This window comes from Elgaria multicarinata, chromosome 4, assembly GCF_023053635.1.
Source record: "Elgaria multicarinata webbii isolate HBS135686 ecotype San Diego chromosome 4, rElgMul1.1.pri, whole genome shotgun sequence".
Lineage (NCBI taxonomy): Eukaryota > Metazoa > Chordata > Lepidosauria > Squamata > Anguidae > Elgaria > Elgaria multicarinata.
This window is the reverse complement of record NC_086174.1, coordinates 6,216,513-6,241,682: the sequence shown is the minus strand read 5'-3', so window position 1 is coordinate 6,241,682 and position 25,170 is coordinate 6,216,513. Positions and strand designations below refer to the sequence as shown.

General features: G+C 46.5%; 1 protein-coding gene across 1 annotated transcript in view; it reads right to left on the bottom strand.

Annotated features, from left to right (window-relative positions):
* Positions 1-25,170, bottom strand: part of C4H8orf74 (chromosome 4 C8orf74 homolog) — a 42,183-nt gene that overhangs the window by 15,851 nt on the left and 1,162 nt on the right. The window contains exon 2 of the mRNA XM_063125369.1: positions 13,979-14,171. Coding sequence (XP_062981439.1) covers positions 13,979-14,171 — 193 coding nt within the window. The remainder of the gene's footprint in view (positions 1-13,978; positions 14,172-25,170) is intronic.

Sequence of the window (25,170 nt, the reverse complement as noted above, 5' to 3'; positions counted from 1 at the left end):
CTCACCTGCACGGCCCGGTTCCTAGCAGGCCACGGACTGGTACTGGTCCGTGGCCCGGGGGTTGGGGACCCCTGCGCTAAGGTATCCTGGCCAATCAGGGTTCCTGCTGGATGTGGGGTGTGCCCCACGGCCACATCAGGAAGCATGGCTAGTGGGTGCATGATCCTGTTCCCCAACATGCTTTAGCTGTAATACATTCGCCGGGCACTTCTAGGACAACATCTCTTGCATCCACAGGGACTTATACTCCAGTGTTACGACAGGTGAGTCAGGCAAGGTACCCTCAGCACAGCCTTGTCTATTCGGCGGGATACAAACGCAATAAATAAAGAAAGAAGGAAATACATTGTCCAGTTCTCATGGAGGAGTTTGTTGGCACAGCTCAATGACGTTGACAAGGCGCTTGGACAGGTTCATGTCACCACTTCTGTATTGGATTCTTCCCCTTCTTGGCTTATAGAAAAATGGCAGGGAGGGAACAGTTGGCTGAGCCACAGAGGTTGCCAAACAGGGCAAGTTGTTCTTGGGTGAGACCAATTATCTGGCTCCATTTCAGTTGGCATCCCGGCCAGTTTTCGGCACAGAAGCCACCTTGGTCTCCATATATGTCAGAAGCGAGGCGGGGGAGCGTGACCTTCTTGATACTCCTTGATCTCTCTGTGGCTTTCAATGGTATCCTTTGGGGGCAACCGTCTGAGCTGGGAGCAGAAGGTACTGCGTTGCGATGGTTTAGCTCCAGAAGGTGGTACTTGGCTTCAGTTACTATGCTCTGATAACCTCCAAATTAGAATACTGCAATGTGCTCTACATACATTTCCCTACTGCATTTAGACTGGCAATGGAGACAAGCAAGACTCAGATGTCATATAAATGGGTCACAACCTTACCGATTAACACAAGGATCTGCAGCATATTAATCATATTTAAATTCTGTTTTAAATAACCAGCACCCCCCAAAGTGCAGGACCCTAATCTTCCTGAGATGAGAAGTGGCAAAGCAGCTGCATCCTCCTCCTGCCCAAATTGGGGAATCCTACCCCTGAAACTGCACTGACCTTGCCAGCTGTGTGGCCCGTTTCCCAGTGAATGACTAAACAATGAGGGAGCCTGGCCTGGAACTGGACATCAGGAAAAACTTCCTGACTGTTAGAGCAGTACGACAATGGAATCAGTTACCTAGGGAGGTGGTGGGCTCTCCCACACTAGAGGCCTTCAAGAGGCAGCTGGACAACCCTCTGTCAGGGATGCTTTAGGGTGGATTCCTGCATTGAGCAGGGGGTTGGACTCGATGGCCTTAGAGGCCCCTTCCAACTCTGCTATTCTATGATTATGCTAGTTTCTAACTGCTACAATTTCTTTTTAAATCAGGGAAAGCATTGGATTTCACAAACCCCATACCCACTTCGCAGAGTAGTTTTTCCCCCCAGAATATGTAGACCAGCCTTCCCAAAGCTGGTTTCCCACTCACCTCACCACCACCACCACCACCACCACCCAGCCTGCATGGCTGTTGGGAGCTGTAGTGCAACACATCTGACAGGGACCAACTTGGGGGAAAGCTGGTGTAGACACATGTGAAGGGCTGAGCCTCTCCAGGTCTTCTCAAGTCCACAAAGATGGGCTTGATTGGCAGGACACAGGCTTGTCCCGAACTCAGGCCAAATTCCAATCTGGGTAACGTCTTGGGGCCACTTTCTGACTTTAAGCCTAATCAAAAGCAGGACAAACCACTGCATGTCCACTCAGAATAGGGTGACCTTATGGAAAGGAGGACAGGGCTCCTGTATCTTTAATGGTTGTAGAGAAAAGGGAATTTCAACAGGTGTGATTTGTATGCCCGCAGCACCTGGTGAAATTCCCTCTTCATTACAACAGTTAAAGCTGCAGGAGCCCTGCCTTCTTTTGTATCTGGTTAAGAGGTCAGGGCTCCTGCAGCTTTAACTGTTGTGTTGAAGAGGGAATTTCACCAGATGCTGCATGCATATAAACGGCACCTGCTGAAATTCCCTTTTCTTTGCAACTGTTAAAGATACAGGAGCCCAGTTCTCCTTTCCATAGGGTCACCCTAACTCAGAAGCAAGCAAGACTGAATTGTTCAGTGGCAGTTTGATGTAGCGCCCCACTGCATGTTAACTCAGAATGAAGCAGGCGTGAAGCATTCAGCAGCACTTTCAAATGGTATCCCAAGTGTTAAGCCTCTGCAGGTCTACTCACAAGTAAGTCTGAGCAAGCGCAGCATTTCAACTCATGAGTAAGCAGGGCAAGCGTTGCATCTCTCTGCTCAGAAGGAAGGAGGGCTGAATCACTCAGCAGCTTCTTCCCCAGGCCCCATCAGGAGATAAGGGAAAGACTCTTATCTCTGAACGACAGCTGATCTGAGATAAGAGCAATCCCTCATTAAGCGCTGAGTAAGTGAACCTTTTTCAGTGCCCAGCAGGGAGAAATACTGGGAAAGTGTTCCGGCAGCCCCACCCCCTAATAATACAGATGGATCCAAGAGGAAGCAGAGTTTCAAAAAGAACATGTCCATCACCAAAGGCCAGATTAGAGAGCTCTGTGGGCAAAATGAGCCCCATGGGGTAGAAGTTCAACACCCCTGGAAAAGATGGGGCCCAATTGCCATGTGCCCTTATGTGGCCCAGCTGTTGGCATGTAAATTACCGTATTTCTTCGATTCTAAGAGACGCCATCAATTGTAAGACGCACACTAATTTCAGTACCACCAACAGAAAAAAAAAGGCTTTGATTCTAAGAAATAATAAACGCACCCACGATTCTAAGACACACCCCGTTTTTAGAGACGTTTATATGGGGGGAAATTGTGTCTTAGAATCAAAGAAATACAGTATCTCATTACTTCAAACAGAGATTTCTGTCCATCATCTCCTTTCCTGCTCGAGCATCCTCAAAGCCTAATTAGACAAATTTATGCAGGAGGAGAGAGATTATTATGCTGGCTATTAGCCGTGATGGCTAAATGGATCCTCCATGTTCACAGGCAGTGTAGCTTTGACTGCCAGTTGCATCCATGGGAAGGGGCTGTTGCCCCCAAGGCCCTGCTGGTGGGTTTATTGGAAGCATCTGGTGGACCACTGGTTGAAACAGGTCCTCGTCTATACGACGGTGGTATTGCTGCGCCTGGTGGAGCAAGCCGGGGCGCAGCTGCAATGACTAGGGTGACCCTATGAAAAGGAGGACAGGGCTCCTGTATCTTTCACAGTTGTATTGAAAAGGGAATTTCTGCAGGTGTCATTTGCATATATGGGGAACCTGGTGAAATTCCCTCTTCATCACCACAGTTAAAGCTGCAGGAGCTATACTAGAGTAACCAGATTTAAAAGAGGGCAGGGCACCTGCAGCTTTAACTGGTGTGATGAAGAGGGAATTTCACCAGGTTCTCCATATATCCAAAGCCGCCCGCCCGTCCCCCCACCCCAGCATTCTGGCTTCGCTTCGGTTGGGCGCCCACCCAGCTGAATCGAAACCAGGACGCTGGGGTGGGGGGGGTGGGTATGGCTTCACTTCGGCTGAGTGGGTGCCCAGCCGAAGCGAAGCCAGGACGCTGGGGCCGCGGGGCAGGTGTGGCTTCACTTCGGCTGGATGGGTACCCAGCCGAAGCGAAGCCAGGACACTGGGGCAGGCAGGCAGCTTTGGAACGGTGTGCCCAGAAGCCGGCTTCTCAGAGCCGCTGTGGGAGAGCAGCTTCCAGGTGTGGCGTTCGGCGCCCCCCCCCTTACCTTGGCGCTCTAGGTGGCCACCTGAGTGGCCTCTATGGTAGCACCGGCCCTGGACGGAGAGGAACAGGGCAGCTGGCTCTCCTACCTCTGAGCTCGCTCTGGCTGCCCCGTTCCTCTCCCCCACCCCATCCGCCCCCTTTATTTTTTTTTTCTTTAAAAGCCTCCACAGAGGTGCAGAGCCTGGCTCCAAGCTAAAAAAGTCAGGGTAAGTCTTTTAGCTTGGAGCTTTGGGGTTTTGCCCCTGGATCCCTTCAGAGTGGCGGACACATCATGTAACTCTCACCTGCTGCCACTCTGAAGCTACCCTGGGGTAAAGTGCCCGTGTAGACGTCCCCCAGGACACTGGACAAGATGGAGTCTTGTTCTAATCCAGCCAGGCTGTTCTTGTGCTCTTACGTTCAGATAGGGTGACCCTATGGAAAGGAGGACAGGGCTCCTGTATCTTTAACAGTTGCATAGAAAAGGGAATTTCAACAGGTGTCCTTTGTATATACGGAGAACCTGGTGAAATTCCCTCTTCATCACCACAGTTAAAGCTGCAGGAGCTATACTAGAGTGACCAGATTGAAAAGAGGGCAGGTCACCTGCAGCTTTAACTGTTGTGATGAAGAGGGAATTTCACCAGGTTCTCCATATATACAAATGACACCTGCTGAAATTCCCTTTTCAATACAACTGTGAAAGATACAGGAGCCCTGTCCTCCCTTTCATATGGTCAGCCTAGTTCAGAGCTTTCTTCTCACTACAGGATACATCCAGCTCAAATAGACAGCATGATCTTCCAAGTTCAAACAGTTTGCCCGGGACACCTGGCCTTTGAAATCTCCGCTAGTCACAGTTGGGACAGGAACCAGCTACATTGGATGGCACGTGGGGAGGCCCCATCAATCTAGTTCTGATCTGAGGAATGTTGTCCTGCTTGTGGGTTCCTGGTCGACAGCTGGTTGGCCCCTGTGTGAACAGAGTGCTAGACTAGATGGACCCTTGGTCTCATCCAGCATCAGGGCACTTCTGATGTTCTTATTTGTTTGGCAGGTGTGTGTATGTAAAAGCAGGTGAAAGGCAAGCCTTGTGAAATGTAGAATAACAGTAAATGTGACACTGGTAAGGTGTACATTCTCCACCCAGGTATCATTCAAAGTGGTGGCAGTTTATCCTCTCTCAATAGCAGGTTAATCTACTTTATCAGATGTTCTTGTGTGGGTGGAAACCTATCACATCACCTGGCAATAAGAAGAGCTGAAGGGAACTGGGACACCAGCAGAAATTACCCTGCTAAAGACATCGCCCCTTCTTTAAAGCCACACTTCTTGAACCTGGTACCTTCCAGATGTGTGGGACTGCCTGCGTCATCACACGGGAGGAAAATCGTGTTTCCTTATTGTCGCTTTTCTACCTGTGCATTGGTCCCTCATGACTTCCTCTTTTGAAAGAGGAAGTAAACAACCTGCACGTAGCCCATTCAGTGGGCCGTTCTGATCCCGCTGTTTCTCCTGCGCACAGCAGGAGATAGCGACAACTTCCGCCTTTAAAAATAAGTCGGACTTACTGGGATGTTTTTTTGTTGTGCAAAGAAGACTAGGAGGGGCGGGAGGCACGTGGGAGGCTCTCACTGCCATGAGAGGGACCAGTGAACATACGAACATAAGAAGGGCCCTGATGCTGGATCAGACCAAGGGTCCATCTAGTCCAGCACTCTGTTCCCACAGGGGCCAACGAGCCATCGGCCAGGGATGAACAAGCAGGACGTGGTGCAACAGCACCCTCCCACCCATGTTCCCCAGCAACTGGTGCACACAGGCTTACTGCCTCGAATACTGGAGATAGCACCCAACCATCAGGGCTAGTAGCCATTGATAGCCTTCGCCTCCAGGAATTTATCCAACCTCCTTTCAAAGCCATCCAGATTGGTGGCCATCACCACATCCTGTGGTAGTGAGTTCCATAGCTTAACTATGTGCTGTGTGAAGTACTCCTTCCTTTTATTTGTCCTGGATCTATCACCCATCAGCTTCATGGGATGTCCCCTGGTTCTAGTATTTTGAGAGAGGGAGAAAAATGTCTCTCTATCCACGTTCTCCATAACATGCATGGATTTTGTACACCTCTATCATGTCTTCCTTAGCCTCCTTTTCTCCAAGCTAAACAATCCCAAAACAATCCCAAAACAATCCCAAAACATGTCCAAAACAATCTCCACACCATGCATAATTTTGTACATAATCCATGAGTGCCCAGTAACGAGCGTGCAATAAAACACTCGTCTGATGGAGCTCTGAGTCATTTAAGGCTGCCTTGAACAGTGTCTTAGAACCAGTGGAGGCTGGTGGCTCTTATGTCAGTGTGGTGGTGAATCCGCTCCTGGTTTCAGTCAGGAAGAATCAGCTATCTAGGCTGCAGAGAGCTCCTTTAGAGTTCTGAGCGATTCTGACTGGAAGCCGGAGTGGATTCGAGGCTCCACTGGTCAAGCACCCCAAATTCGGAGGACAGCACTGCCTGACCTCCAAATTGTCAAAGCTGGAAGGCTTCACCGAAATGATTCATGCCCAGCTGTTGATCCGGAGGCTTCCATGTCCCCCGCAACCCATCTCTCTCTCTCTCTCTCTCTCTCTCTCTCTCACACACACACACACACACCTGTGCTAAGTAAACACAGCCCACACCTTGATGGTGTGAACTGAAGGTATTATCTCATAAGCAAACAGGAGTTGCACGATTCGCTCTAATTTGCTTTTTGGCAGCAACGTGGGGTCCGAAGCGAAGAGGAAGGAGAGAAAACACACAAGGCTTCTCGGGATTTGGAGGGCAGGGCAAATGCGTGTGTTGATCCAGAGGCAGCGTATGCACACAGCCCAAGGCCGCTGGGGGGGGGGGGGGACGTGTCCAGAACTGCATGTGCACGCACGTTGACTGCCAAGCCGTCAATGGGACTGAACAGATAGATCTCAACGAGGCGTGCCCCTGCAACGGGCGGGGCCGAGCAGCTGAAATGTCTTGCAGGATCTAGCCCTAAAACGAAATGCTGTGCACGCTGCGTGTGTGAGGCTCAAAGCATTGTGGTTTGTCTGGATTCATTTCCCTCTGGCATCACCCACCAAATGCAAAGGGCCTGCTTAGGTAGGGTGGCCATATGGAAAGGAGGACAGGGCTCCTGTGTCTTTAACAGTTGCATAGAAAAGGGAATTTCAGCGGGTGTCATTTGAATAGATAGGGAACCTGGTGAAATTCCCTCTTCATCACGACAGTTAAAGCTGCAGGTGTTCTGCCCTCTTTAAATCTGGTCACGCTAGTATTTATTTATTTATTTAAAATATTTATATCCCACCCCATATGACTAAGATCTCAGGGCGGCGTACAGATAAAAACATACAGTATTAAAACAATAAATAGGCACAGTTAAAAACAAATTAAACCATGATCCAATTTGAAACCATATATAATTTAAAAGCAGTAAAAACAGTTAAAACAATGTGCCGGTGAGTTTAACCATCAAAGGTTTTGTTAAAAAGCCATGTTTCTACTTGGCGTCGAAATGAAATCAATGTTGGTGCCAATGGGGCCTCCAAGGGGAGGGCATTCCACAGTCTGGGAGCCACCACAGAGAAGGCCCTCTCCCTTGTACCATGCATTGAAAAGGGAATTCCAGCAGGTGTCCTTTGTGTGCATGCAGCAACTGGTGAAATTCCCTCTTCATCCCCGCCCTGCCCTCTTTTGTATCTGTTCACTCTAGTATAGCTCCTGCACTTTAACTTGTGATGAAGAGGGGATTTCACCAGGTTTTCCATATATGCAAATGACACCTGCTGAAATTCCCTTTTCTATGCAACTGTTAAAGATACAGGAGCCCTGTCCTCCTTTTCATAGGGTCCATATGGAAAGGAGGACAGAGCTCCTGTGTCTTTAACAGTTGTCTAGTAAGGAGAATTTCAGCAGGGGTCATTTTTATGCACGCAGCCCCTGTTGAAATTCCTTCTTCATCACAACAGTTAAAGCTGCAGGAGCTATACTAGAGTGACCAAATACAAAAGAGGGCAGGGCGGGGATGAAGAGGGAATTTCACCAGGTGCTGCATGCACGCAAAGGACACCTGCTGGGATTCCCTTTTCAATACAACTGTTAAAAGATACAGGAGCCCTGTCCTCTTTTCCATATGGTCACCCTATGCTTAGGAGGTTTGTGAAATCGAGTCAGACCCTTAGTCCATCTAGCCCAATATTGCCAACACTGGCTGGCAGCAAAGGCTCTCCAAGGTCTCCACCAGGAGGTTTTCCAGCCCTATCTGGCAGTGCCAGGGGTTAAGCCTGGACGCGCCTGCATCCAAATTGGGTGCTCTACCATCTCAGCTAGGTCCCCGAGCAGTTGATGTTCTGCATCAAATCCACCTGATTTGGTCACAAAACCCCAAATTTATATCCCCATTAGAATTTTTTCTCAGCATTCCTCAATTATGGATTCCGCTTGGGAGCTCCCAAGTTGAGGCTTTCATTGAGCAGCCCACCGGCCTCAACCTTAAATTATTTATTTATTTATTTATTTATTTACTACATTTCTATACCACCCAATAGCCGGAGCTCTCTGGGCGGTTCACAAAAATTAAAAACATTCAAAGTATAAAACAACAGTATAAAACCATAATATAGAATACAATATAAAAGCTCAACCAGATAAAAACAGCAGCAATGCCAAGTTACAAATTTAAAACACAGAGTTAAAATTTATTTATAGACTGTTAAAATGCTGGGAGAATAAAAAGGTCTTCACCTGGCGTCTAAAGGCATAAAATGTAGGTGCCAAGCGAACCTCCTTAGGGAGCTCATTCCACAGCCTGGGTGCCACAGCAGAGAAGGCCCTGCTCCTGGTAGCCACCTGCCTCACTTCCTTTTTTTGCCCTGGGGAGAGGGAGAGCGGGCAGGGGTGTGGAGGGAAACCAAGGACGGTGCAGACTTCACTTCAAAACACAGTTCAACTTGCTCCTGTTCTCGTTTAAGACCTGTTTTTTCTGTTCGTTCAAACAGAAAGGCTTGCGAATTTCTATTTAATTATGTGTGTATTACAATTTATACCGGCCAATAGCCAAAGCCCTCTGGGCAGTTCACAACCATGAAAGCGTGCACTTCTCAAAGTGTTTTTAAAAGTGCACATTTTTCCGAACGTGAACTTAAGTGTGAGAATATTGCAAACGTTTACGGAGAACATGTTTTCGAGTGATTTGCGAACTGAAATGAATTTCATATCCATCCCTACGTGAATCACTTTTGGAGGAACGAATGGAACATGAGTGCAGATTATCCAAGAGGGCAATGGCTTTTTTCAGTTATCAAAGGGATCTTTAAAAGAGCTTTTTAGTTGTTGCTGTAATAATGTTGTTTTCCCAGCCACAAGAGGGAGAACTGACACAGATTCGTGTAGACTCGAAAGGATACCAGCTCGTGCAACCTTTTGAGAAAACTGAGATGCAAAAACTCCACCAGGGACCAAACAGCGTTGGCAGACATTAATATTATTACTTGTATGTATTAATTATTGTTCCCCCCCCCCCCGTTATTCTGTTAAACACACCCAAATTTACAAAAGAAGCTAGAAATATACAATAAGGCTGCCATCCTATGTCCATGTACCTGGGAGAAAGCACCACTGAACTCACTGTGACTTACTCCTGAGTAGACAGGGATAGGCTTGTGCTATAATTTTTAATCCCACGCCTCCCACCAATGAACGCCATTATTAATTTTTTGGGGTGTGTGTGTGGATGAGATCCTAATCGTGCATCTCTCAGTTCACATTTCATTGTGCCCTAATGGCCATGGCAGATGGGAAATGGGGAAAGAACCCCTTACCCATGGGGTGGAGGACTTTCACTCCACTGACAGCTGGCATAATCTGTCAGAGGCTGTCTGCTGGCAGTGGTGAGCCGGGACACCCCATTTATTTATTAAAAAACATATTTAGGCCACCTTAAGGGTACAATTCCTCCCCAATCTCTGAGCTTTATCACAACAGCGTTACACTGTGCAATCTCTGCGAATCGCGTGCAAAGGACTCCGAAGTTTTCTGGCTTATAATCTGCTTTTATTGTGAAGAACTCTGAAGTTTTCCAGTTTATCCTCCGCTTTGACTGTGAAGTACTCCCATGCATCCTGGTTTAATTGTGCTTCAAAGGCAAAAGACCCGCCCTATTTTGATACTACTTTTCGAGGGAATCTTTTGTTGTTTTCCGAGCGGCTACTGGGTTGGGTGACCTTATGAAAAGGAGGACAGGGCTCCTGTATCTTTAACAGTTGTAGTGAAAAGGAAATTTCAGCAGGTGTCATTTGTATATATGGGGAACCTGGTGAAATTCCCTCTTCGTCACACCACTTAAAGCTGCAGGAGCCCTGCCCTCTTTTAAATCTGGTCAGTCTAGTATAGCTCCTGCAGCTTTAATTGTTGTGATGAAGAGGGATTTCCAGGGTCTCCATATATACAAATGACACCTGCTGAAATTCCCTTTTCTATGCAACTGTTAAAGATACAGGAGCCCGGTTCTCCTTTTCATAGGGTCACCCTATTTGAAGCCTTGGTCCAGACTTTTATTCAGACCCCCTCCATGGCTCCCCCTTTGCATTTGGGGGCACATCCACACACAAACACACACGGTGCTACTACCTCCGAAGCTGCCCATAACCCTGGGAGTGAAGCTTGGGGAATCATAGAAAAATTGAGCTGGAAGGGGCCTCTAAGGCCATCGAGTCCAACCCCCTGCTCAATGCAGGAATCCACCTTAAAGCATTCCTGACAGATGTTTGTCCAGCTGCCTCTTGAAGCCTCTAGTGTGGGAGAGCCCACAACCTCCCTAGGTAACTGGATCCATTGCCGTGTTGCTCTAACAGTCAGGAAGTTTTTCTTGATGTCCAGCCGGACTCTGGCTTCCTGTCACTTGAGCCCATTATTCTGCGTCCTGCACTCTGGGAGGATCGAGAAGAGATCCTGGCCCTCCTCTGTGTGACAAGCTGTCTCCCACAATAAGGTCAGTCAAGGTTTCTAGTCCCAGTGAGAAACCGATACATCGGCAGTCTTGCCTTGTGCAAGAGCCCATTCACTGTGCCAATAGAGATGTCAGCCTGGGTCAGGGCAGGGCCATCTCCTGTATCTGTGGCCTGGATCACGTATACACAAAACTATCACCAAGGCTACGAGATAACCTCTTTCCAGGCAGTGAGTTAGGGCCCTTTGTAAACCAGGGAAACCTGCAAATCCTCTCCTGGAATGCTGAGCTCACAGGTGCTTTTGCTGCCAACGTTTCGATGTCACGGCTCTGGGCATCAGCCAGGGCATGAAAAAGGGCTGATTTAGCGACCTGTTGCTTTTGAATCTCGTCTACCTACCGGCTTAATGCTCCAGACCTGTCTGTCGGTGGCTTCATATCACCCAGCCAATATTGTCGCAAGCGATCACTTTCAAAGGCGGCGGGTAATGGCTTGCAAAACAGGCCGTTGGGACAGGTGGAGCTCAGGTGGCGATGATGAGGGGTGTCATGCTCCCTCCTGAGAGGCTGCACAAAAAGTCTCTGCTTCAACTTGCTGCCTACTCAGACATTTGCCAGACCTGTAGCGTCCGTCATTTTATTAGCTTCATCACACCAGGGTTATGCTGTGCAATCACTGCGAATTGCGTGCACAAGACTCCGAAGTTTTCCAGCTTAGAATCTGCTTTGACTGTGGAGTACTCCCGTGCATCCTGCTTTAATTGTGCTATGAAGCCAAAAGACCCGACCTATTTTGCTACCTCTTTAGGAGCGAATCATGTGTTGTTTTCCGAGCGGCCACTAGGGGGCGCAGGAGCAGGATTTGGTATGTTTAAAGAAAAATTAATCAAATGCTAACATCTGCATAAGTTTTAAAGATAAAGACATCAAAATTGGCACAGAAATAGATATTAAAGAGATCTCTAAGCATACCAAATTGGAATCAGATTGGGTCATCCGTTTTTTTTTAATGATTTTTTACATTACCTCCCTTAAACCCTTTTCTTGGTATGCAAAGGATCTTAGGAGCGCTGCCGCCCGGGGTGTGATTTAGCTAGCAACAACAACAACGACAGCTAAACGCTGTAGGGGATAATTCGAGGGAAACAGGTACGTGGGATGAAGCCTTATATTTGCAGTAAGTGTAACTATTATTCGTCGCCCGGCTGTTTACAATTCATTAGGAATGCATTCACGGCAACCTTTTCAAGAAACAGAAGTGCAGTTCCCCAGTTTACTTCACTTCTCTTTTGCCCACACGGCCAGACAGCGGCGAAAGTAGCACCCCCCTTTTTTTAGTGGCTTTCCTCCTCTACCTGATATCAGTCATGAAAATGAGGAGGTGAACCTTTTTCCTGCCAGGTCAAGAAAAGCTTCGCTGGCCGCATTTCTGCTTGTCAGGCTGCTATCAAAGGCATGAGAGAGGAATTAATTAATTCTCATACACAGAGACACTCATTCAGGAGCCTCTTGGGAAAACCTTTGAAGATGGTTCAGAAGCTGCACCTTATTTTATCGATTGATTGATTGCATTTATATTCCGCCTTTTTTCCTCCAAGGAGCCCAAGGCGGCGTACATATTCCTCCTCCTCTCCATTTTATCTTCACGACAACAACCCTGTGAGGTAGGTTGGGCTGAGAGTCTGTGATTGGCCCAAAGTCACCCAGTGGGTTTCCATGGCCAAGTGGGGACTAGAACCCAGATCTCCCAACTCCCAGTCCAACACTTTAGCCACTACACCAGACTGGCTCACACACCTTGTCCAAAAAGCAGACTGATAATGGATACCAGGATGTCCAAATATATAAGACCCACTCTGGCCCACTTGCGTTGGCTGCCTGTATGTTTCCGAGTCTGATTCAAGATGCTGCTTCTAAGCTATAAAGCCTTTCACAGCTTGGGACCACAATACCTGATGGAATGCCTCTCCCGGCTTGAACCTACCCTTACACTACACTTAACATCTAAGGTCCTCCTCCGGGTGCCTACTCCGAGGGAAGCTCAGAAGATGGCAACAAGGGAGAGAGAGGGCCTTTTCAGTGGTGCCCCCCCCCCCAATTATGGAATGATCTCCCTGAAGAGGCCCGCCTGGTGCCAACATTGATATCTTTTCGGCGCCAGGTCAAGATTTTTCTCTCTTCTCAGGCATTTAGCAGCAGGTGATGAGTGTTCATTGATCCCGAATCTGTTTTCAGGTTTGGCTGATAGATCAACAGTTGTTTTTAGACGTATGTTGCCTTGGTGTATGCTATATGTACATTTTTATGGTTTTAAATTTTGTATATCGTTTTTAATGTTTTAATCTTTTGTAAACCACTCAGAGGGCTTCAGCTATGGGGCGGTATAGAAATGTAATATTATAATAATAATAATAATAATAATAATAATAATAATAATAATAATACCATCATATTTCTTCGATTCCAAGATGCACTTTTTCCCCATATAAACATCTCTAAAAACAGGGTGTGTCTTAGAATCGCGGGTGCGATTATTATTCTTAGAAGCAAAGCTTTTTTTCTGTTGGGGGTACTGAAATTAGTGTGCATCTTACAATCAATGACATCTTACAATCAAAGAAATACGGTAATCAAAATGAGGCCCACTTGGAAACTGGGAGTTGTGATCGTTCCACATTTCAACCTTGTTTGTACACGCACACGTCTTCAAAGTATTGCACAATTTTGCAGTCTATGAAGAGTGTTGCAAAGTTGATTTGGCTCAACACTCATCTCTATACTGGGGTTTTCTCAATGGGTAGATTCATAGAATCATGTAATACTAGAGTTGGAAGGGGCCTAAAAGGCCATCGAGTTCAACCCCCTGCTCAATGCAGGAATCCACCCTGAAGCATCCCTGACAGATGCTTGTCCAGCTGCCTCTTGAATGCCTCTAGTGTGGGAGAGCCCACAACCTCCCTAGGTCACTGATTCCATTGTCGCACTGCTCTAACAATCAGGAAGTTTTTCCTGATGTCCAGCCGGAATCTGGCTTCCTTTAACTTGAGCCTGTTATTCCGTGTCCTGCACTCTGGGAGGATCGAGAAGAGATCCTGGCCCTCCTCTGTGTGACAACCTTTTAAGTATTTGAAGAGTGCTCTCATGTCTCCCCTCCATCTTCTCTTCTCCAGGCTAAACCTGCCCAGTTCTTTCCGTCTCTCCTCATAGGGCTTTGCTTCCAGACCCCTGATCATCTCATTGCTCCACAAGTGATGTCCCTCTAGATGGTTTGGCTCACCTTTGCTTTCCTCCAGTATTTCCCCAGTCATCTTCCCCACTTCCGCCACTGCCGGCCAGGGCAAACCTTTCTCAGCGGCAAACACGAGGCTGCGGTAATGGACGTCGAGTTGGATGCTACAGCGCAAATCCCGGACTTCGTCAAACTCCTTCCACCCTAGCAAATCTCTCAGATACTGGCGGCCTTTTTTTTGCTGGTGGGGACACGGAGGAAGACATGATCATTAACACGTTAAAGGCCTATCCCTCCCCCATGATGTTGACTTGGTCATTGCCAAAAAAAGAAAAGAGAAGAGGACGTGCATCACTGAAAGATGGACAAAGGAGAACACAGAATTATATTATATTTCCACATGTTAATTTATAGGTATAGACACAAATTTAGAAATAATTACTATGATTTAAATAGAAACAGAATACAGTTCACCATAGGGTTGAAAACTGTGACCAGGTGTTTGCTTGTGTACCTGTGTGGTCACTGTTGATGGGCAACCTCAAAGCCCCTTTCTGCTCTCCCTTCTATTGGTTCTTTATCTTTTAAAAGGCTTTGGACTGGAAAGCCCTTCAAAGAGAGGACTGTCCTCTGGCCACCCTACTAACGAAACTTATCATTTCCTGGCCTTGTGATGTGTCCATGAAACGTTGACATCCCATGGTTGGGGGGGCTGCTTCATGCAAGCTGAGAGGTTCACCTCAGGATCGCTTCATAATGGCAAACTTGAGGTGAGGTGAGAAACCATACGAACATCAGAAGAGCCCTGATGCTGGATCAGACCAAGGGTCCATCTAGTCCAGTGTTCTGTTCACACGGTGGCCAACCAGCTGTCAGCCGGGACCCACAAGCAGGACACAATGCAACAGCTTCCTCCCACCCATGTTCCCCAGCAACTGGTATTTATAGGCTTACTGCCTCTGATACTGGTTCATGTTTGGCAGGGTGACCATATGAAAAGGAGGACAGGGCTCCTGTACCTTTAACAGTTGCATAAAAAGGTAGGGTGACCATATGAAAAGGAGGACGGAGCTCCTGTATCTTTAACAGTTGCATAGAAAGGTAGGGTGACCATATGAAAAGGAGGACGGAGCTCCTGTATCTTTAACAGTTGCATAGAAAGGTAGGGTGACCATATGAAAAGGAGGATGGAGCTCCTGTACTTTTAACAGTTGCATAAAAAGGTAGGGTGACCATCTGAAAAGGAGGACGGGGCTCCTGTATCTTTAACAGTTGCATAGAAAGGTAGGGTGACCATATGAAAAGGAGGACGGAGCTCCTGTATCTTTAACAGTTGCATAGAAAGGTAGGGTGACCATATGAAAAGGAGGACGGAGCTCCTGTACCTTTAACAGTTGCATAGAAAGGTAGGGTGACCATATGAAAAGGAGGACGGAGCTCCTGTATCTTTAACAGTTGCATAGAAAGGTACGGTGACCATATGAAAAGGAGGACAGGGCTTCTGTACCTTTAACAGTTGCATAGAAAGGTAGGGTGACCATATGAAAAGGAGGACGGGGCTCCTGTATGTTCCTGATGTTCCAGCTGGACATCAGGAAAAACTTCCTGACTGTTAGAGCAGTAAAACAATGGAATCAGTTGCCTGGTGAGGTTGTGGCCTCTCCCACACTCGAGGCCTTTAAGAGGCAGCTGGACAACCATCAGTCAGGGATGCTTTAGGGTGGATTCCTGCATTGAGCAGGGGGTTGGACTCAATGGCCTTGTAGGCCCCTTCCAACTCTGCTATTCTATGATTCTATGAAATAGGTACATGTTCATTATACAGTAACCTTTTTCTCCTCCTAAATTTATAAACATAATTACTTTTCATTTCGAGTTTTAACTTTTAACCCTTTTTTACCTCTTCCTTCCCATTTTTCCCTCCCCGCCCCCCTCCTTGAAGACTTTTCTCACAGATTTTTCCATCTCTTCTTCTGCCATGTTATATCACTTCTATTTGACTGTTCCTTTGTTATTTTTCTAGACTCTGCTTGTTTTTTATGAGTCTCGGAGCATCCTATAAGCCCCTGCCATAGTGTTCTATTCATTTCTTTCTTCATATATTCGATATATTTTTGTCAATCCCTCTTAAAGTTATCTTTTTGTTTTACTCGTCTTTGTACTTGTAATTTCTGTGTCAATTTATCACTAATTGCTATTTCCCAAATTTTCCTTTTCCAAAATAGCTACTGTCATAGGATGACCATATGAAAAGGAGGACAAGGCTCCTGTATCTTTAACAGTTGCATAGGAAAGCACATTTCTCCAGGTGTCATTTGTATGCATGCAGCACCTGGTGAAATTCCCTCTTCATCACAACAGTTAAAGGTGCAGAAGCTATACTACAGTGACCAGATTTAAAAGAGGGCAGGGCGCCTGCAGCTTTAACTGTTTTGATGAAGAGGGAATTTCACCAGGTTCCCCATATATACAAATGACACCTGCTGAAATTTCCTTTTCAATACAACTGTTAAAGATACAGGAGCCCTGTCCTCCTTTTCATATCGTCTCCCTAACTGTCAGCATCTTTGCAATTTTCCAATTGCTTGCTATTAATTGTCTTGCAGCTGTCAGCATTTATTATTATTATTATTATTATTTATTTATATAGCACCATCAATGTACATGGTGCTGTACAGAGTAAAACAGTAAATAGCAAGACTCTGCCGCATAGGCTTACAATCTAATAAAATCATAGTAAAACAATAAGGAGGGGAAGAGAATGCCAACAGGTACAGGGAAGGGTAAGCAGGCACAGGGTAGGGAAAAACTAACAGTAGAAAGTAACAGTAGAAGTCTGCACAACATCAAGTTTTAAAAGCTTTAGGAAAAAGAAAAGTTTTTAGTTGAGCTTTAAAAGCTGTGGTTGAACTTGTAGTTCTCAAATGTTCTGGAAGAGCGTTCCAGGCGTAAGGGGCAGCAGACGAAAATGGACGAAGCCGAGCAAGGGAAGTAGAGGCCCTTGGGCAGGCGAGAAACATGGCATCAGAGGAGCGAAGAGCACGAGCGGGGCAATAGTGTGAGATGAGAGAGGAGAGATAGGAAGGAGCTAGACCGTGAAAAGCTTTGAAGGTTAACAGGAGAAGTTTATATTGGATTCTGAAGTGAATTGGAAGCCAATGAAGAGATTTCAGAAGCGGAGTAACATGGTCGGAGCGGCGTGCTAAGAAGATGATCTTTGCGGCAGAGTGGTGAACAGAAACCAACGGGCTGATGTGAGAAGAAGGAAGGCCAGAGAGAAGAAGGTTGCAGTAGTCCAACCGTGAAATAACCAGTGCATGAACAAGCGTCTTGGCAGAAGAGACAGACAAAAATGATCGAATCCTGGCAATATTATACAGGAAAAATCGACAAGATTTAGCTACTGCCTCAATATGAGGAATAAAGGAGAGCGAGGAGTCGAAGATAAAGCCAAGGCTACGAGCTTCCTTGACCGGAGTAAGCGTAACACCATTGACAGTAAGAGAGAATGAGAGATGAGGAGAAGGTTTAGGAGGAAAAACAAGCAATTCAGTCTTTGCCATGTTAAGCTTCAAGCGACGATGAAGCAGCCAAGCTGAGATATCTGAAAGACATGCCGAGATACGATCGTGAACATCAGGAGAAAGTTCCGGAGATGACAGATATAGTTGTGTATCATCGGCGTACAGATGATATTGGAGACCATGAGATTGAATAAGCTTGCCCAATGGCAACATGTATAAGGAAAACAACAACGGGCCAAGCACCGAGCCTTGCGGAACCCCTACTGAAAGGGGAAAGGAGGAAGACGAGCTGCCATTAGTCAACACGCTGAAAGAGCGACCCGCTAGATAGGAGGCAAACCAGTTATAGACAGAGCCACAAAATCCAAGGTCATGAAGGGAATCTAAGAGAAGATCATGATCAACCGTGTCAAAGGCTGCAGTTAGATCAAGGAGAATAAGAACGGAATAATGGCCTTTAGACTTGGCAGTAAGGAGATCATTGGTGATCTTAGTAAGGGCTGTTTCGGTGGAATGCAGAGGACGGAATCCAGATTGAAATGGATCCAAAGCAGAGTTACTAGAAAGAAAGTCAAGACAGCGAGAGTAGACCGCACGCTCCAGGATCTTTGAAACAAACGGCAACAAAGAGACAGGTCGGTAGTTAGACAGAGATAGCCTATCAAGAGTAGGTTTCTTGAGAATGGGAGAGACTGTAGCATGTTTAAAAGCAGAAGGAAATGAACCAGAGGACAGAGAAAGATTAATAATATGTAGCAAGGAAGGGAGGATAGCAGGAATAAGATTAATAAAGACGCGAGAAGGAATCGGATCACGAGAACAAGTGGAAGGCTTCGAAGAGCGCAGTATTGTAGACAGTTCATCCGCAGAGACCGAAGGAAACGCAGAGAAATTTGCAGGAGGAGCTGACAGATGAGGAACAGGAACTGGAAGAGGAGCAGAGCTGGCCAGATCAGAGCGGATAGTTTGGATTTTAGCATTGAAAAAAGAGGCAAAGTTGTTAGCAGACAGAGAGGCGGGGAGAGATGGCGGATTAGGCTTCAGAAGAGAATTGAAGGACGCAAAGAGCCGCTGAGGATGCCTAGCATTTGACTGGATCAGCGTTGAGTAGTACTGCTGTTTGGCCAGTGAGATGGCAGAAGAGAAAGAGGAGAGTACAAATTTGTAATGGACAAAGTCTGCCCGGTCCCTGGTCTTACGCCAAAGGCGTTCAGCTGCCCGGGAACAAGAGCGAAGGTAGCGGAGGGAAGAGGTGAGCCACGGTTGGGGTTGAGAAGGGCGAACTATCCGAGTTGTAGATGGAGCAAGATTATCAAGAGTTGAAGATAAGGAGGAATTAAAGAAGGAGACAGCTGAGTCCAAGGAGACAGCCGAACAGACAGAAGGAAGGGAGGAGGCTAGGGACTGGGAAAAAGCCTCGTAATTGATAGATTGCAAGTCACGACAAGAGCGAGAAGCGGGACGTGAAGGAGGAGGATTATGAGTAATATTGAAAGAAACTAGGTGATGATCTGACAGCGGAAAGTGAGCAGTAGAAAAGTCCAACACAGAGCAATTCCGAGTGAGAACAAGATCCAGACAGTGTCCAAGGGAATGTGTGGGTGCATCAGACCAAAGCTTAAGATCATAAGAGGAAGATAATGAGCGAAATCGTAGAGCTGCAGCATCTTGAGGTCATCCACATGAATGTTGAAATCACCCAGGATAAGAGTAGGACAGTTGTCAGAGAGGAAAAAGGACAGCCACGAATCAAAATCAGAGATAAATTTTGAGGACGAGCCTGGGGGGCGGTACAGAACTGCAACCCGCAGTCGCAGTGGAGCGAAGAGCCTCACCACATGTACCTCAAAAGAGGAGAAGCAATGTGAAGGTGGAATGGAAAGAGGCTGGAACTGGCACAAACTAGATAATAAAAGACCCACACCACCACCCCGACCCTCTGGGCGACTAGTGTGAGAGAAAGAGAGTCCTCCAAGAGAGAGGGCAGCAGAGATGGCGGTATCATGGGCAGGAAGCCAGGTTTCAGTAAGAGCAAGGAGGTGGAGAGACCTAGAGATAAACAAGTCCTGGATGACAGGGGCCTTAGAAGCAAGAGAGCGACAGTTCCATAAGGAACACGAAAAAGGCAGCTGAGAAGAGGGGAGACACCGGATAGGAACTAAGTTAGGAGAGACGAGATTGGAACGAGCCATAAGGAACAGATATGAGGAGAAAAGAACTGAGAGGAGACAATGAGAAGATCGTGACCTGAATCAGAAAGAGGCAGCGACCCGACCGTGGCTGGGGTTTTTCCTCCAGAGTAGAGGATCCGCTTGACCGGCTTCGCCCCACGGCTGAGAGCCACAGGCTGAGAGCCCTTGTGCTCTCGCCCTTCGGCTCGCGCCTCCAGCAAACTGGAGGCCTGAAGTACCTGAAAAGGAGGGGGGGAGGAGCAGAAGCTGCAATTCAAACAGAACAATGGCAGTTAGTCAATGTTGCTCAATGGCTTCTCAGAGAGCTAAGTTGCTTCTCCTCTTCAAGTTGCAAACTGCAAACTGCAGCAAACTGGAGGCCTGAAGTACCTGAAAAGGAGGGGGGAGGAGCAGAAGCTGCAATTCAAACAGACCAATGGCAGTTACCTATTAGAGGTTTTTCTTTTATCTCGTTACTTTCTTTGGCAAAAATATTCAATAATGCCAATTCTGGGTTTTTATATATTTTTTGATCTGTAATATTCTCCATTTCCCTGAAGACCCTATCCCAAAATTTCTTTACTTTCCCACAATCCTACCACATATGTACTTGAGTTCCATTTTTCTTACACCGCATAAATACTGGATTTAGGTTTTAAAAAAACAACAACTTCGTACACAAAGACCTATCAGCGTCCAAAATGTCAAGCTTCTACCTCATCAGGAAGTGGGTGAACATTTCTAGACATACAAGCCCACACACATACTTTCAACTTTATAGGTAGAGATATTATGCAATATTAGGGTGACCATATGAAAAGGAGGACAGTTGTACTGAAAAGGACACCTGCTGAAATTCCCTTTTCTATGCAACTGTTAGATACAGAAGCCCTGCCCTCCTTTTCATATGGTCACCCTACTAAAAATCAAGGCATGATCTGATCTGATTCAAACTTGGTGTGGCTAAAACCCTCCTTAAGAGCTATCACGGTGCTAAGTTTCATCTCGTTATCTTTAAAAATGAGGGAGCTGTAAGCATTTTCATTAATTAGGGTGACCATATGAAAAAAAGGACAGGGCTCCTGTATCTTTAACAGTTGTATTGAAAAGGAAATTTCAGTAGGGGTCATTTTTATATATGGGGAACCTGGTGAAATTCCCTCTTCATCACAACTGTTAAAGCTGCCCTCTTTTAAATCTGGTCACTCTAGTATAGCTCCTGCAGCTTTAACGGTTGTGATGAAGAGGGAATTTCACCAGGTTCTCCATATATACAAATGGCACCTGCTGAAATTCCCTTTTCTATACCCTTTTCTATTTTTAGGAACTTTTTAATTTCCCCCTACCGCTCAATTCATGCTCCTGATACTCCACCGTTGCGAAATTCCACCTGTTTGCATTTGTGGAGGAACTGTTTTCCTTCACTTTGATAATGTGCATCTCCAGTTCATAAAAATAGAGATCTGCTGGGGTCCTCAGGGCATGGGCTCCTTCCCCCTGCTCTAGCTTTGTTGCCTAGCAATTTGTAGTGGCTAGTGTGTCAAACTGGGAGTTGGGAGATCCGGGTTCTAGTCCCCACTCGGCCATGGAAGCTCACTGGGTGACTTTGGGCCTGTCACAGAGTCACAGACTTTGTTGTTGTGAGGATAAAATGGAGAGGAGGAGGATTATGTTTGCCACCTTGGGTTCCTTGCATGAAAAAAGGAGGGATATAAATGCAACAACAACAATAATAATTTCTGCAAGCAATGAGGGTGGGGTTGGAGCAGTAAAAAGTCCATTCAACCGACTAAGCACAAGTCCATTTGTGTGACACTGTTGTGCTGGAGGAGGAGGAGAACCGACCCACTCTCCGTCTCGTCAGCAAGACTCCAGTCAAAGCACACACACCCAACAAACGAAAAAGCAAGATCACAGCAGCGGAGACATGATAGCCCTCTTCAAATACTTAAAAGGTTGTCACCCAGAGGAGGGCCAGGATCTCTTCTTGATCCTCCCAGAGTGCAGGACACGGAATAACGGGCTCAAGTTAAAGGAAGCCAGATTCCAGCTGGACATCAGGAAAAACTTCCTGACTGTTAGAGCAGTACAACAGTGGAACCAGTTACCTAGGGAGGTGGTGGGCTCTCCCACCCTAGAGGCCTTCAAGAGGCAGCTGGACAACCATCTGTCAGGGATGCTTTAGGGTGGATTCCTGCATTGACCGGGGGGGGGGGGGTTTGGATTCAATGGCCTTAGAGGCCACTTCCGACTCTACTATTCTATGATTCTATGATTCTACATGGAGTCTTAAGGTAGGGTGACCATATGAAAAGGAGGACAGGGCTCCTGTATCTTTAACAATTGTATTGGAAAGGGAATTTTAGCAGGTGTCATTTATATATATGGAGAACCTGGTGAAATTTTTATTTATTTATTTATTTATTTCATTTCTATACCGCCCAGTAGCCGAAGCTCTCTGGGCCGTTCACAAAAATTAAAAATTATTTAAAAAATTATAAAAAATTCCCTCTTCATCACACCAATTAAAGCTGCAGGTGCCCTGCCCTCTTTTCAATCTGGTCACTCTAGTATAGCTCCTGCATCTTTAACTGTTGTGATGAAGAGGGAATTTCACCAGGTTTTCCATATATACAAAAGACACCTGCAGAAATTCCCTTTTCTATGCAACTGTTAAAGACACAGGGGCCATGTCCTCTTTTTCATATGGTCACCCTACTTAAGGGCACATTAAATTAGGGTGACCATATCAAAAGGAGGACAGGGCTCCTGTATCTTTAACAGTTGCATAGAAAAGGGAATTTCAGCAGATGTCATTTGTATATATGGAGAACCTGGTGACATTCCCTCTTCATCACCACTGTTAAAGCTGCAGGAGCTATACTAGAGTGACCAGATTTAAAAGAGGGCAGGGCACCTGCAGCTTTAACTATTTTGATGAAGAGGAAATTTCACCAGGCTCCCCATATATACAAATGACATCTGCTGAAATTTCCTTTTCAATACAACTGTTAAAGATACAGGAGCCCTGTCCTCCTTTTCATATGGTCACCCTACATTAAATCCACTTGGGGGAAATAATCCACGATTTTCCTGCCCCAAATTACTGTGCAAAATGGAGGAAGAGAGGTGAGACGGTTGCGGGGCAGGGATGACGTCCTGTGAGTCCTTTGCTGCGATACCAGATACCAAATGTTGTGTTAAACTGCTGGTGTGACAGAGCTCAGTGTTACGAAAAGTAATTGCAATTGAATATGCTTTTATTCTTGATTTTCTTAAGTGCTTGCTATCAGTGCTTTGATTGCATTCATCCCTGTTTTGTTTTAAGTTCAACTTCTTTTTTTAAAGTGACCTTTCTGGAGCAGAAGAACTTCAACTGTGGATTGGAATACAAAACAACTGGATTACCATTCATCAAGGAATTCCATTCTAGTTCCTGTGGTTTCAATAAGGGCAAAGACTTTTTGGCTTTATCACACTGCATATGCGAAAGGGTTCACCCTTGCAATGATGTCTGGGTTATTAACAGCACCAGTTTGTTGAATGATAACTGTTAAGGTAATTATTCACTGTCTGTAGCTTTTTGCATTTCAAAGCTGTCTGAGAGCACAGTTTACATTCCCCCCAGAGGCTATGCATCTGACGAAGAGGTCAGTGTGTGTGAAAGATTATGCCAGAATAAATGTGGTAATTTGTTAATCTTTAACTCGCCGCAAGGAATTCTATGCAGGTGAGTGAGCAAGCTAGAATGGGAGCAGGAAGTAGCACTCTCTGCCTGTTCTGTGTGCAAAACATACCAAGAGGGCTGGAGAGGTGGAGAATGGAGAAATGAGTCCAGGGGAAGAGAACGGGTAAGAATGTAAGAAGAACCCTGATGCTGGATCAGACCAAAGGTCCATCTAGTCCAGCATTCTGTTAATACGGTGGCCGACCAACTGACAAGGAACCCACAAGCAGGATATGAATGCCACAGCACCTGGTGAAATCCCCTCTTCATCACAACAGTTAAAGTACAGGAGCTATAGTGGAGTGACCAGATTTAAAAGCGGGCAGGGCACCTGCAGCTTTAACTGCTGTGATGAAGAGGAAATTTCATATATACAAATGACAACTGCGGAAATTCCCTTTTCTATGCAACTGTTAAAGAGACAGGAGCCCTGTCCTCCTTTTCGTATGGTCACCCTAGCTGAGGGCATTGTCTATATATATTTTTTTCTATTACACATCTAACCATTGCTATACTGTCTCCAAGGGTACCTACACTTCCTGATTTGAAACGATTCTATGAGAGGTATAAATTTGTGATGTCTTCCCCTGGGCAGAAAGTGTGAGAACCCAAGGAGGCTACAGGCTGTGTGAGAGATGAATGTACATTTAAAGACACGATGCTGACACACACAAACACTCCTCAGTCATCTCATAAGAACAAGAACCCTGAACCAAACCCGTGCAAATTTCTATGAAATTCCTTCTCCTTTGAATTTCCTTTTGGAAGCAATTTCTTTTCTATTAAACTGAATGAGAATGGTCGAAATTTCCATGGGAGAAATTTTCGGCACAGCACTGCTTGAACATGAAAAGCAAGCTAAAGCATTATTACGTTCCTCTAGGCATGTGAAGAATGTAGGTAGAAGCTGGAGTGAAAAGGAAAACTCAAGATTTGGAAATAATTCCAGATTAACGCCCTCGATTCCAGAGAAGCAACATCTTGACAACAAAACAAGGAACGAGATCATGGCACCTTAATGATGGACGCATCCACTCTGGCATGATCTGAACTGCGGGCCCTGCAGCAGTTTGGATCATGCCAAACTCTCGAGCAAAAAATTAAAAAGACACAGCTGTAGACACACTTTTAAAGCAACGTCTCTCTTGGCCTGAAGGATTGGACTGGAAAGTGGAGTTTAGGGGTAACTGATGGAATTTCCCGCTAGGGATGTGCTCCGCTTCTCCTTGAACTGGAGAAGCAGGAGCGGAGTGGGGGGCTTCGCCTACCCTTAAGGTGAAGGCGAAGAGGATTGGGGGCCGGCGAAGCGTGGTGAAGAGGATCGAGGTGAAGGTGGATCCTTCGCCTTGATCTGGAGCTCCGCTAAAAAGGTAAGTGGGGTTTACTTGGCCCTGCCGCGATAGCAGCAGGGCCAGGTAAACCCCCCTCCCTCCTCTCCCTTACCTGCGTCCGTCCGCAGTCCCTCGGCTTCTTCAATTGAGCCACGGGCTCAATTGAAGAAGCCGAGGGACCGCGGACGGACGCAGGTAAGGCCCCCCTCCCCCTTGGTCTCTGCAGGTAAGGGAGAGGAGGAAGGGGGGCCTTACCTGGCGCCACTCCCCTCCACTGTGGAGCTCCGATTCGGAGCCGGAGCTCCGCGGCGAAGAGGAGCGGACTATGGGCGGAGCGGCGCGGAGCGGGCCAATCCGAAATTTTCAGATCGGTCCGCAGGGCGGAGCGGGGGGTCCGTGCACACCCCTATTTCCTGCTATACAGCCATGAAGCCCGCTGGGCAAGTTCAGACTGAGTTACTCTCTTGAAGGCTAACCTACCTCACAA